Consider the following 14,596-nt stretch of genomic DNA (forward strand, 5'->3'; position numbering starts at 1 on the left):
AAATGTATTTGATAAATCCCAACACCAAGAATAGACATTTGAAAGGCAATTTAAAATAAATAAAGAATAGTGAACAACAGGCTGAATAAGTGTACGTTATATGAGGCATAAATAACCAACTGAGAACGTGCCTGGTATGTTAACGTAACATATTATGGTAAGAGTCATTCAAATAACTATAACATATAGAACATGCTATACGTTTACCAAACAATCTGTCACTCCTAATCGCTAAATCCCATGAAATCTTATACATCTAGTCTCTTACGTGAATGAGCTAAATAATATTATTTGATATTTTATGGTAATGGGTTAATAATTTCACACATAAGTCGCTCCTGAGTATAAGTCGCACCCCTGGCCAAAACTATGAAAAAAACGGCGACTTATAGTCCGAAAAATACGGTACCTGTTTTTATATTGTTTTACTTACTTTTTTATTCAAGAAAATGTTTTTGATTTATTTATCTTATTTTATTTTATTAATTTTAAAAGAAAAAGTACCTTATCTTCACCATACCTGGTTGTCCAAATTAGGCATAATAATGTGTTAATTCCACGACTGTATATATCGGTTGATATTGGTATCGGTTGATATCGGTATCGGTAATTAAAGAGTTGGACAATATCGGAATATCGGCAAAAAGCCATTATCGGACATCCCCAGTTTATAATATTTAGCACTGATGGTCCGAATATTACAAACATCTAAGTTTCCCAAGAAGTGGGTCAAGTCAAATGTACGGCTTTTTTATCCCACTTGTGAGATGAGTGTAAAGCTGATTTTTTTTGAATGAAAGAAAACTGCTGTTTTAAATGTGTCCACTGGATCCCGTAATAAAAAAATGTTTTGTCGTCTGCCATGAGACCGCGCATGACTTCACAGGGAGCGGAACTGTGTGTGTATGTCACGGGGTGGTGAGCGTTGCTTGCAGCGTGACCCCAAGCATGCAGAGAATGGGAGGCGGAATGCAAGTAAAAAACTATTTATTACTTACAAGGAAGCAGGGAACAAACAGAAACAGTACACTCAGCATCAGTCTCCAAGGAACAATGATCCAGAACTGAAGGAGCGACTCAGGTGGAACTAAATACAACTATCTAAACGAGGAACAGGTCTGCTGACAGGACATTGGACAGAAAGTAAAGGTGCTGCAAAACACAGAGATCAAACAGGAAACACTGACAAAACAAGAGCACTAGGACAGGAAGTGATTCTAAACACAGAAAAGCCCAAACATAACCAAACTGTCAGTAGCACTTCTGACAGTGAGGAGACAAAGGAAACACAACACTTTCGTGTTTGGACACTACGTACTTACACTGCTTATTAGTGTTAATAATGATACAAAATGTGGATTGTGACGTTCATGCCTTAATCGTGAAAGATGTTGTGACATTTCTACCCAAATCAATGCTATTGATAGTCTGTACATACATGTCGTACTTAGACTGTGTTGCGTCCGACCAGTCTTCCTCTCAGGGAATAAAATACACTGGTCAATCCCAAATTCTTTCGGATGACATATATGTTGAGTAAGAAGGACCACCAAGACAGAATAGCAATATTACAAAGTTTTACTAAAACTTTAAAAGACCATTCCTTACAAATCCGGTAAGTGCAGCATCAAGAAGCGGTCTAAAAATCAAACGGAAAGAGCCAGCTTATTTAGTATGAAAACAGCCTCCTCCCGCCCAGAAAGAAATACAGCATTTTTGTTCTAAACAAGTTCAAAACACAGCAACCTGCGAAATTTGTAACTTTAGAAAAACATTTTAAAAAAGTGGAAAAGTGATATTCTGGAGTTTACGAGAATAAAAACCGAACCCAGTGATGTTATCTTTAATTCTAAAGCGACCGCGCTTTGATGACGCTGATGATGTAGCCCCTGATGGCAAGATGGCTTTTGACACAGAATGCCGCCATGATGTAATCGCAGGAGCGCCTCCCCTTCCTCCCTCCCCTATGTTATTGTGACTCCTGCTTACACTTTAGGCTTCTGCCTAAAGTGTTAAGAAATGGCAACAAATTCAAGATGAGTTACGATGGTCAGTTTTCATACAAGTCTGGCTTTGTGTACAATGAACTACGCCTATCGGGAGAACTCACCGATGCGGTCGTCATAGTGGAAGAAGTTGAATTTCACGTCCATAAGATTATCCTTTACAATTGCAGCCCATACTTTGGGTGAGTAGATTCCCTGCCAGCTTTTAATGATGTTGAACTCATGTTCTGTGTTTCTGTGTCCTGGTGTTCAGAGCCCTCTTTCTGCGGTGGTCAACCCCGGAGCAGAGGGTCTATGTCATTCATGGCCTGAGCGCTCACTTAATGCAGTTTTTCATTGATTTTGCATACACCGGCTCTGTGTCAGTGACAGAGGACAACGTACAGGACTTGTTGATAGCCGCTGATAAGTTCAGTGTGAGAGGCATTGTTCAAACCTGCTGCACGTTCCTAACAGAGCAGCTCTGCCCGGAGAACTGCATCGGCATCTGGCAGTTCACGAAGAACTGTTACGCCCCGGAGCTGCAGCTCCAGGCCTTTGAATATATGCTTTATCGCTTTGAGGAGGTAGCGAACACTGATGAGCTGCAGCAACTCTCTTTGCAGGACTTCTGCGACATCCTCGACAGAGACGACCTGATTGTGAAAAAGGAAAACACCATTTATGAGGCCATCCTCCACTGGATTGCACACGCTCCAGGAGAACGTAGCGGAAGCATTGCAGTGCTCCTGGAGAAAGTAAGCTAACTGTCTTTCTTAAACGCTTAATCGGCATGCATCATTCATACTCTTATGAAGTCAAGAAGGACCATGAGGTTTCAATGAGTCTGAAGTGTGCCACCTTAGAGGAAAATGTTGCCTATTATCCACAATCTTTACAAGCCAAAAACACATATTTTCCTTTTCTGATCGTTTTAAATAGTAAAAATGTGCTAGCAAGAGGCGGCTAACAATAGAATAGAATAGAATAGATTTTTATTGTCATTATTACAGTGAACAGGTTCAAAGAACAACGGAATTGGAGCAGATCCCCTAAGGTGCATACTGTACACAATGATATAGTAATATAAATAGTAAAAAAAAGATAAAGAAGATATATATCGATATATGTGGATATATCCACATACATGCACATATCCATACATATGCATATATATATACTTATACACATACATATATATATATACACATACATATATACACATATATACACATATACATATATATACACATATACATATATACATATATATATACATACATACACATATATACATACACATATATATATATACATACATACACATATATACATACACATATATATACATATATACATATATTTATATATACATACATATATACATATATATATATATATATATATATATATATATATACATACATACATATATACATATATATATGTATATATATACATATATATATACATACATACATACATATATACATATATATATACATACATACATATATACATATATATATATATACATACAAATATACATATATATACATACATTTATATATATATATACACATATATGTACATATATACACATATATATATATATATGTATGTACATATATACACATATATATATGTGTGTATATATATATATGTATATATATATATATATATATATATATATATATATATATATATATATATATATATATATATATATATATATATATATATACATATACATATACATATACATATACATACACATACATATATTGCGCTCTACTACGTTATCGAGCACTATTTTTTGGATAACCTTATTAAGACATATATATATATATATATATATATATATATATATATATATATATATATATATATATATATATATATATGTCTTAATAAGGTTATCCAAAAAATAGTGCTCGATACCGTAGTAGAGCGCAATATATAGTGTATAGTATATATAGTATATATAGTATATATAAGTGACAGAGGTGTAAGGTGACAGGTTATTGCACATTATTCTGTTTCACAGTCCAGTATTATTGCACTTATCAAGAGGCCATTTGGGATATGTTGCACAGTCCAACATTATTGCACATTATAGTCCATAAAAATAAAAGACATGACACATGAGGACATGACGGACACATTGTGCTCACTCAGGGCCTGTTTAATGCTACTATGGCTCTTGGGTAAAAACTGTTTTTTAGTCTATTTGTGCCCGCTTTTAGCACCCTATAGCGTCTGCCTGAGGGTAGCAGTTCTAGGTGGTAGTGCCCGGGGTGGAATGGATCTTTCAGGATGCTCTGTGCGTTCCTGAGACAGCAGGGAGGGGAGCATCCAATGATCTTCTGGGTGGTGTTTACAACCCTCGCGCCTTCCTCTGCGGCCGTGCAGCTGCATTAGGTCAGGATGCTCTCAATAGAGCACCTGTAAAATGACACCAGCAGTTCCTGTAAGAGGTGGTTGTTCCTGAGTATTCACAACCACCAACAATGCGGGTAATGGGGATTCATCTATTCTGCCTAAGAAGCCCTCTAAAAATATCCAAAACCGCCAACATTTACATGCCATTATCTGCATATTGTCGACGTGTTCGTTTAATCTGGAGCTAGAAGGTGTTTAAAGAGGACACGATGCGTAAACTTAAAATCAGAAGTATTTATTCCCTATTGGACACAATTCTAATACAATTTGTCTGAGTAGTATCAACACGGCGACTTACACAAGGCAGTCCGGACGCGCCCTTCCCCTCGCGCTCTTACAATATATGAATATGCAATGAGGTGTCTGCTTCCATGCGTGGAATCTTCCTCTGCCTTCTCTTTCCTGGACTCCGCCTTCATATCTGGTGTTGTCCTTCAGACCTCGGCAAAGAAGCCACGTCAACAGTGGCAAGAATGTGGGCGACAAGAGTGAGTGTGCGTAGGCATGAACTTGGACCCAGTTTCAACTGAAACTCAGAACATATGATTAGTTGCACGGCCTATTCTAAGCATATCTATAATAAACATTTCTTAATCACTTCATCCTTCATTATCTTTAATTATATCCCAACATAATATATCCCAACATTATTAACCAAACTATAGCAACATTGTTATTCTAGGAACTACTTTTCCGGCATAGTGATACAGAACCTTACTCACAAAACAATGCGAGAAGACAACAATTTGTACTGACTGAGAAACAAGAAGAATCATGAACTACCACAGACAACAAAATTATCTGTGAAATGTTGGTCCATGTTTGCTGTTTTGTTTGAGATTTTGTACATAGCTGTGATATCAAGCACTGTGTGCTCCATAAATCAGAATCAATAGCATGTTGACTTACTTGATGGATGTTGTATGTCTGCACAGCTGGCCTGGGGCGTCTTTTCCAGTTGATTTTGGTTGAGCGAAAACAAGTTTCTACCACTAATTGGCGCAAACAATTCTTCTTCATACCTTGTGATCCAGTCAGTGTATGTAGTTTTAGTTAAATACACAAGTATTTACGTAGTTGATATATTCCCTGATAGAATGTGTATCCCCTGCTGCGGTCCCTTACCCACTCAGCTTTTAGATGTATCTTCAGGCTCAAAAATAGAAGCTTCTGTATCCTTATTTGTCCCAAAGTAGTCGTCGTAATCATTAGTGGTAACAAACACAGAACACGCTGTTGTGAGTTTTGACGGAATAAGCTTTCATAGCTGTGAGCTTTATGAAATCAATGCGCCCTGGAAAGACATTATGGTAATGCTAAAATGACCAAAATAATGTAACTATTACATAAGTATTTATCATGAATGTTCCTGTTAATATATTTTTACAACATGTATATAAAATGTTAAGGTTTTTGGATGTTTTTAGAGAGCTCTATAATAATAATAACAAAAATAATGGATTCGATTTATAAAGCGCTTTCCTAGACACTCAAATCACTTTACAGAGAACTGAAGTTAAAGGTAAAGTACCACTGATAGTCACACACACTAGGTGTGGTGAAATTACCCTCTGCATTTGACCCATCACCTTGTTCCACCCCCTGGGAGGCAAGGGGAGCCACACCCGGGAATCATTTTGGGGATTTAACCCCCAATTCCAACCCTTGATGCTAAGGAGGGAGGTAATGGGTCCCATTTTTAATAGTCTTTGGTTTGAACTCACGACCTACCGATCTCAGGGCGGACACTCTAACCACAAGGCCACTGAGCAGGTCAAAACCCATCATTCATTCCCTTCACATTAATTGATGGTGGTTAGCTACCTTTGTAGCCACAGCTGCCCTGGGGTAGACTAGGATGGCGGAAGCTTGAATCGAATCTGGAACCCTCAAGTTGATGGCACAGTTGCTCAACCATCTGAGCCACACCGCTCCCACGCCATTTATAGGCGTAATAGGTGAATCCCAATTACCTGCATTGTTAGCCTCAACCTATTAGCAGTGGTTTGCTATGTTCAATGCACAGAACAAAGATGAAGACGTGTTTTTGTCCCACAAAGGATTGTGGATGATATGGAAACAAAAGTGCAGTTTTTCTTTGAGAAGAGTACAATAGTTTGTTGAAATAGTAGCAAGCCCTTTAATGACATTTACTCAAGACTACATACCAAAATAGGTGTCACAATTTCTTATAACTGTGTAGGTGCGTCTAGCTCTGACGAGTCAAGAGTTCATCGCCATCAACGTATTGACCAATCACCTGGTGCTCAACTGCGGCAAATGCCTGGACATGGTTACGTTTGCGACTCGAGTGATTAACCACATGACAGCAAATTGTGTGTCAGGATATTGCAACATCATCGCCCGTCCTCGCCTCCCCTCTACCATCCTGATGGCGATTGGTGGTAGGAATGGGCGTAATCCAGCACACCGCATTGAGGCCTATGATGTGCACGCCAACTGTTGGGGCTACCTGGTCGACAGTATGGATCAGCCCCGTTCTTACTGCGGTGCTGCCTTTCTTAATGACTGCATATACTGTCTGGGCGGCTTTGATGGTGCGGAACATTACAACACCGTCAGCCGCTTTGACCTGAACACACGCACCTGGCAGGAAGTGGCACCCATGCACCATCGCCGCTGCTACTTGAGTGTAACTGTGCTAGATGGTTGCATCTACGCAATTGGAGGTCATGATGGACGAGTACGACTAAAGACTGCAGAGTACTACTCACCTGAAACCAACCAGTGGACTCTTATTGCTAGTATGCACGAACTGAGGAGTGACGCAAGTTGCACGGCCCTCAAGAACAAGGTAGGTGGAGCCGTGATATGTGTTTGTATTTTGCTCACCTACTTTAATCTGCCAGTAAAATTTCTTGGTTCCAGGTTTACATCTGCGGTGGTTTTAATGGAAATGAGTTCTTACAAACAGCAGAATATTACAGCCCAGAAACCAATGAGTGGACAATGATAACGCCAATGAGCAGCCGTCGCAGTGGCATTGGAGTCGTTGGGTTTGCTGACCACATTTATGCAGTAAGTAGCACGATTTGTTACCTTTAAAATACAGCTGCATCTCCCCTGCCTTGTTTTCGGCCGGAAACGCCTTTATGCAGCCTCCCAATGGCGGTGTGGTGGGCCCGGTCCTGGGGGGCCCTGTCCCGGGACAGCCAGCCTGCCTGCGTGGGGCCGGTGGTTCCTTGTTGCCCGAAGTACTACACCTTCTGTTTTGGTTGGGGTCTTCTGGGTGGCTGGAGCTGTGCTTTGGCCTGCTGCACATACTGGGTAAAAAGTATACATGCAATACAATACATACATATGTGTATATGTACGTACATACATACATACATACATGACTTAGACTTCCTTATTTTTGTCATTCAAATTTGAACTTTACAGTACAGATAAGAACACAATTTCGTTGCATTAGCTTGTTGTAGTGCAGGATAAAATAGCAATAAGGTGCAGACATAAATAAATAGATTACTGTACAGATAAATATATTGCACTTTTGCATATGCATCCATGTTTATGGATGTATGTTATATTGTCTTTATATTCCAGCAAGTTAATCCATTTTTGGGCGGAATTGAGGGGATTATTATGATGCATTCAAGAGTCTGATGGCCTGAGGGAAGAAGCTGTTACAGAACCTGGAGGTTCTGCTACGGAGGCTGCGGAACCTCTTTCTAGAGTCCAGCAGTGAAAACAGTCCTTGGTGGGGGTGGGAGGAGTCTCTGCAGATTTTCTGAGCCCTGGTTAGGCAGCGTGTTTTTGCGATCTCCTGGATTGGAGGAAGAGGAGTCCTGATGATCTTTTCCGCCGTCCTCACCACTCTCTGCAGAGACTTCCAGTCTGAGGCACTGCAGGCTCCAGTCCAGACAGAAATGCAGTTGGTCAGTAGGTTCTTGATAGTGCCTCTGTAGAATGGGGAGAGGGAGCTACAAGGGGTGTAACGAGTCGTTTTAACAACAATTTAATACAAATCATAATTTGAGGTTGCCGATACGATTTAGGGACGATATTAGTTTATGTAGAACGATACAATCCAAAACGACTTAGTGAGCTGTAATCGATTGACTTAACTTTTTTGCCATTTTTTGCCTTCTACCAGTGTGACTGAAGTAAATACTGAATAGACATTGCAGGTGAAGTTTTGTATATTCTTATTTCTTGTCGGGGAATTAGATATAAATTAAATATGGATACGAACAATCAAGTAAACAACAATTAATGGCCAAAGCATTCACATCTTATTTGACTTAAGTGCAACCGACACTTGAGGTTGAATTCACAAGAGGAAACATTTCCTGCTCTCATTTTCAGTATTCAAGAAATATTCAATAAAACTGCAGTAACCAACAAAACTTTTGTTTTTCAACATAAAAATAATCCAACCATCCATCGATTTTCTTCCATTTTCACCGCAATGGTGTTGTTCATCTGCTTCTATTCTGGTATCTGCCATACTTGTTTTTAAGAATAATAGCGCATGGTGATGACATCACAGACAGACTCGCGTGACGTGTAACGTATTTATCATTAAACCTGCTAAGTACAAATTAATATTAAAGGCCTGAAATGCGATTTTCTTATTTAAACGGGGATAGCAGGTCCATTCTATGTGTCATACTTGATCATTTCGCGATATTTCCATATTTTTGCTGAAAGTGATTTAGTAGAGAACATCGACGATAAAGTTTGCAACTTTTGGTCGCTGATAAAAAAGCCTTGCCTGTACCGGAAGTAGCAGACGATATGCGCGTGACGTCACAGGTTGTGGAGCTCCTCACATCTGCACATTGTTTACAATCATGGCCACCAGCAGCGAGAGCGATTCGGACCGAGAAAGCGACGATTTCCCCATTAATTTTAGTGAGGATGAAAGATTCGTGGATGAGGAAAGTGAGAGTGAATGACTAGAGGGCAGTGGGAGCGATTCAGATAGGGAAGATGCTGTGAGAGGCGGGTGGGACCTGATATTCAGCTGGGAATGACTAAAACAGTAAATAAACACAAGACATATATATACTCTATTAGCCACAACACAACCAGGCTTATATTTAATATGCCACAAATTAATCCCGCATAACAAACACCTCCCCCCTCCCGTCCATATAACCCGCCAATACAACTCAAACACCTGCACAACACACTCAATCCCACAGCCCAAAGTACCGTTCACCTCCCCAAAGTTCATACAGCACATATATTTCCCCAAAGTCCCCAAAGTTACGTACGTGACATGCACATAGCGGCATGCACGTACGGGCAAGCGATCAAATGTTTGGAAGCGTACCCACGGTACCACGTCTGCGTATCCAACTCAAAGTCCTCCTGGTAAGAGTCTCTGTTGTCCCAGTTCTCCACAGGCCAATGATAAAGCTTGACTGTCATCTTTCAGGAATGTAAACAATTAAAAACACCGGCTGTGTTTATGTTGCTGCATGCCGGCCGCAATACACCGCTTCCCACCTACAGTTTTCTTCTTTTCTGTCTCCATTGTTCATTGAACAAATTGCAAAAGATTCACCAACACAGATGTCCAGAATACTGTGGAATTTTGCGATTAAAACAGACGACTTAATAGCTGGCCACCATGCTGTCCCAAAATGTCCTCTACAATCCGTGACGTCACGCGCAGGCGTCATCATACCGAGACGTTTTCAGCAGGATATTTCGCGCGAAATGTAAAATTGCACTTTATAGTAAGCTAACCCGGCCGTATTTGCATGTGTTGCAATGTTAAGATCTCATCATTGATGTATAAACTATCAGACTGCATGGTCGGTAGTAGTGGGTTTCATTAGGCCTTTAAGTCTGCAGTTCTTAAATCCAATAATTAATTTTATAGTATTGCTAAAATCAATTGCCTTTTAAAAGAGCTATATATATATATATATATATATATATATATATATATATATATATATATATATATATATATATATATGGTGGCAACTTGTCCAGGGTGCACCCCATCTTCTGCCCGAGTGCAGCTGGGATAGGCTCCAGCACCCCCGTGACCCCAAGAGGGACAAGCGGTAGAAAATGGATGGATGGATATATATGTAAGTAGACCTTGCCAAAGTTGAACTTAACCAAACACTCAAAGGACTATTTGATCAAGATATTAATCTAAAACCTTGTTTTTCACGATTTAAGACGATACTATGCAGTAGTGGTGGCTGCTGGTCTTACAGTCAGGGGAAGCTTTTGGCCTACGTCATAAAATGTCTGCGTTCATTCATACATAATTTCTACTCTCCATTTGCCTGCTAGCTGAGGCTGCTCCACAAGGCTAATGTATTTGGGGAAGGGGGAGGCTCAAGGCAGCAACTGCTTGTTGGGAACAGTAACTGCACAGCAAGTCACCAAACGCGATACGTCTCGAAATAGGCCAGAAAACGATGCTAGATTTGTCGCTAACAAATCAAAATTCACGAAAGGAATTGGAAAAGTCGGCATAAACAAAACTTGAAAAATGCTCTGGTGGCAATGGTGGTTTGTATTTTGTCAATCAAAATCATGCAAAAGCTCAGAGTCCAGGGCAGCCCAGTGCCCCAAATATGGGCAGACATGCTGAGAGTCTGATGGGTAGGACAAAATCGAGTATCCAATGACTGTCTAGATTTGCTGCAGTGGAACAAACCCACACTTTGCTGCCCCATTTAACATTTTGGACGATGAGCATCAACACTAATGCTCTGCGACATTATAGGAATGAACGAGACCTGTGATAAGTAGCTGATTCTGAACAAAAGTTGAAAGTTCATAGTCCACTTTGACCACTTATTTTTGGACATTTTACGAGAGCTGAGCTTTCTTTGGAGTCTCAAAGCAATTGCCACTCCTATGCAATGTTTTGCTACGAATGGTAGCAAGACACCATGATTGTGTTAAGAATCTTGTTACATGTTCTCAGTTCTGTATTTGCTCCTAAAGGTTGGAGGTTATGATGGTGACATACGTCTGGCCAGCGCAGAGGCTTATAACCCCCAGACTAACAACTGGATAATATTACCACCCATGGAGTGCCCACGAAGCAACTTTGGCATTGAAGTAGTTGAGGATCGCCTTATTGTTGCTGGGGGTTACAATGGCGTCTCCCCAACCAAGCTTGTAGAGTACTACGACCTAACAACTGGTCTTTGGTCTCCAGCCAGCGACATGGGGGTCTCCAGAAGTGGCTTGACATGCTGTGTGATGTCTGGACTTGGCAACATAACACAATATGCTATGCTTCGAAACGATCTACCTTTGCTACTATTGGAAGACAATACGCAGGATACGTCGGATTGGTCCAACCACGCTATAAACTCTGAAATTGACTGAAAAGCATCTGCACCAATGCATAAAAAGAAGAGTGAAGAATGGAAAACTTTCACAAAACTGTGTTTTATTCAATGGCGTTCTTATGTATGCACAATAACAAACATTCAAATATCCCATCCATGGATCAATAAAGTCTAATGTTTTTAGCTTTTTTGCCTTTTATTTTCTAAAGTGCATTTTCTTAATAGTTTTGTTTTGAAATGCTCTGTGACAGTGTGTGGACTATATGCTTGGTTATATACAAGCTTTTATTTTGACTTGCATAGTGACACCAAAGAGCCTGGTAGCCACATTGGAAATCAGTTCTTCAGTCACATCTCTGCCTCAAGCTGCACTTTTTCTACTTGTAAGCTTTGTGTTCTTTGCGTCTTCGAAAGCACGGACTATGTCATCATTTATTGATGTGCATTTGTTGTCTTTAGCTTCGTTCCAGTTCATACTGGATTTGACAGTGCACTCTATTAAAGCACTTGGAGCTTGGATGCTACTTCTTGACTCCTGTAATCATTTTGGATGGAGTTTGCCTTGTTGTTGACTTGTGTGCACTTACACACACACACACACACATACTGGTTATCATTTGGAATGGGGACCAAGTTTTTGGTCATCACTTTCTACATGTTGTGGAGGCATAACAAAAATTAGGTAAAATGGCCACTGCTCAGTTAACGTCTTTAAATCTCTGGATTAATGAAGTAATGTGCTCATCATTCTTACTGGGGACCCTGGGGAAAAAAGAGTTAATATGGTTCATGGGGACCAAATTTAAATCATTTTGCATAATTCACACAGATTTGAACGTGACTACTGAGGTCCATTTAAAAAAAAAAGTTCAAATTAAATATGACATGATCCTCAGAATACAGCACTATAGCGGTCCTCTTATAGGAAGTTTCACCACTTAAATGTTAAAACATATCCTGCATCTTCTGTGACATTACTGAAAACTGCTATTTAGCAGTAATGAAGTTGTCTGCAACTCCAACTACCATATATAGAAGGATATAGACTGGATCTGACGATCATTTAAAAAGGTTTCCCTTTAGGGGACCTGTTTTTTTGTCCCCATACCGTCAGAGGTCCCCTGAAGGTGACTGTGTAAACAGAGCGATGTCCCCATTAAGTAAGCATTGCCAGAACACACACACGCACACACACAATGGGAACAGCACAGCAGGGCTTTACTGCACTTAGATTTTATTGTCACTGATCAAAAATATATGTGACCAATGTGAAGGATTAAATCCAAAGTGGTAATAAAGGTGTAATTTACCGTATTTTTCGGACTGTAAGTCGCAGTTTTTTTCATAGTTTGGCCGGGCTCCAATGCGATTTATATATGTTTTTTTCCTTCTTTATTATGCATTTTCGGCAGGTGCGACTTATACTCCGGTGCGACTTATACTCCGAAAAATACGGTAGATCAGTGAAGGGTGTATCCAGCCTCTTACCCAAAGTAAAAAACCACAAGAAGGTTAAATGACTATAGAATGTCAAGATAAATAGCACATCAAAAATTAAATCCGAAACTAATGCCATCCATCCATCCATCTTCTTCCGCTTATCCAAGGTTGGGTCGCGGGGGCAGCAGCCTAAGCAGGGAAGCCCAGACTTCCCTCTCCCCAGCCACCTCGTCCAGCTCTTCCTGTGGGACCCTGAGGCGTTCCCAGGCCAGCCGGGAGACATAGTCTTCCCAACGTGTCCTGGGTCTTCCCCGCGGCCTCCTACCGGTCGGACGTGCCCTAAACACCTCCCTAGGGAAGCGTTCGGGTGGCATCCTGACCAGATGCCCGAACCACCTCATCTGGCTCCTCTCGATGTGGAGGAGCAGCGGCTTTACTTTGAGCTCCCCATGGATGGCAGAGCTTCTCACCCTATCTCTAGGGGAGAGCCCCGCCACCCGGCGGAGGAAACTCATTTCGGCCACTTGTACACGTGATCTTGTCCTTTCGGTCATAACCCAAAGCTCATGACCATAGGTGAGGATGGGAACGTAGATCGACCGGTAAATTGAGAGCTTTGCCTTCCGGCTCAGCTCCTTCTTCACCACAACGGATCGATACAGCGTCCGCATTACTGAAGACGCCGCACCGATCCGCCTGTCGATCTCACGATCCACTCTTCCCTCACTCGTGAACAAGACTCCGAGGTACTTGAACTCCTCCACTTGGGGCAAGATCTCCTCCCCAACCCGGAGATGGCACTCCACCCTTTTCCGGGCGAGAACCATGGACTCGGACTTGGAGGTGCTGATTCTCATCCCAGTCGCTTCACACTCGGCTGCGAACCGATCCAGTGAGAGCTGAAGATCCTGGCCAGATGAAGCCACCAGGACCACATCATCTGCAAAAAGCAGAGACCTAAACCTGCAGCCACCAAACCAGATCCCCTCAACGCCTTGACTGCGCCTAGAAATTCTGTCCATAAAAGTTATGAACAGAATCGGTGACAAAGGGCAGCCTTGGCGGAGTCCAACCCTCACTGGAAACGTGTCCGACTTACTGCCGGCAATGCGGACTAAGCTCTAGCACTGAGCATACAGGGAGCGGACTGCCACAATCAGACAGTCCGATACCCCATACTCTCTGAGCACTCCCCACAGGACTTCCAGAGGGACACGGTCGAATGCCTTCTCCAAGTCCACAAAACACATGTAGACTGGTTGGGCAAACTCCCATGCACCCTCAAGGACCCTGCCGAAACTAATGTTTATCCAAAATCAAGAATCAGCTGTTTATCAGTCCGCCTTTACGTATTCAGTTGTCCCTTACTAAATTAAAGTTGACTGAACACTTCCAGAGAGTGGTCTTTATACAATATCTTCAGTCAGG

General features: G+C 41.1%; 1 protein-coding gene across 1 annotated transcript; it reads left to right on the forward strand.

The window, feature by feature from the left end:
* The first annotated feature begins 2,036 nt into the window (after positions 1 to 2,036).
* On the forward strand, positions 2,037 to 11,861 carry LOC133619007 (kelch-like protein 10). Its single transcript, XM_061979872.2, has 5 exons — positions 2,037 to 2,188; positions 2,260 to 2,743; positions 6,631 to 7,242; positions 7,317 to 7,466; positions 11,376 to 11,861. Exons 1-5 carry the CDS (start codon positions 2,037 to 2,039, stop codon positions 11,763 to 11,765), a joined length of 1,788 nt encoding a protein of 595 aa, XP_061835856.1. The 3' UTR covers positions 11,766 to 11,861.
* Positions 11,862 to 14,596: the final 2,735 nt, after the last annotated feature.

This window comes from Nerophis lumbriciformis, linkage group LG19 (genome assembly GCF_033978685.3).
Source record: "Nerophis lumbriciformis linkage group LG19, RoL_Nlum_v2.1, whole genome shotgun sequence".
Taxonomy (NCBI): Eukaryota; Metazoa; Chordata; class Actinopteri; order Syngnathiformes; family Syngnathidae; genus Nerophis; species Nerophis lumbriciformis.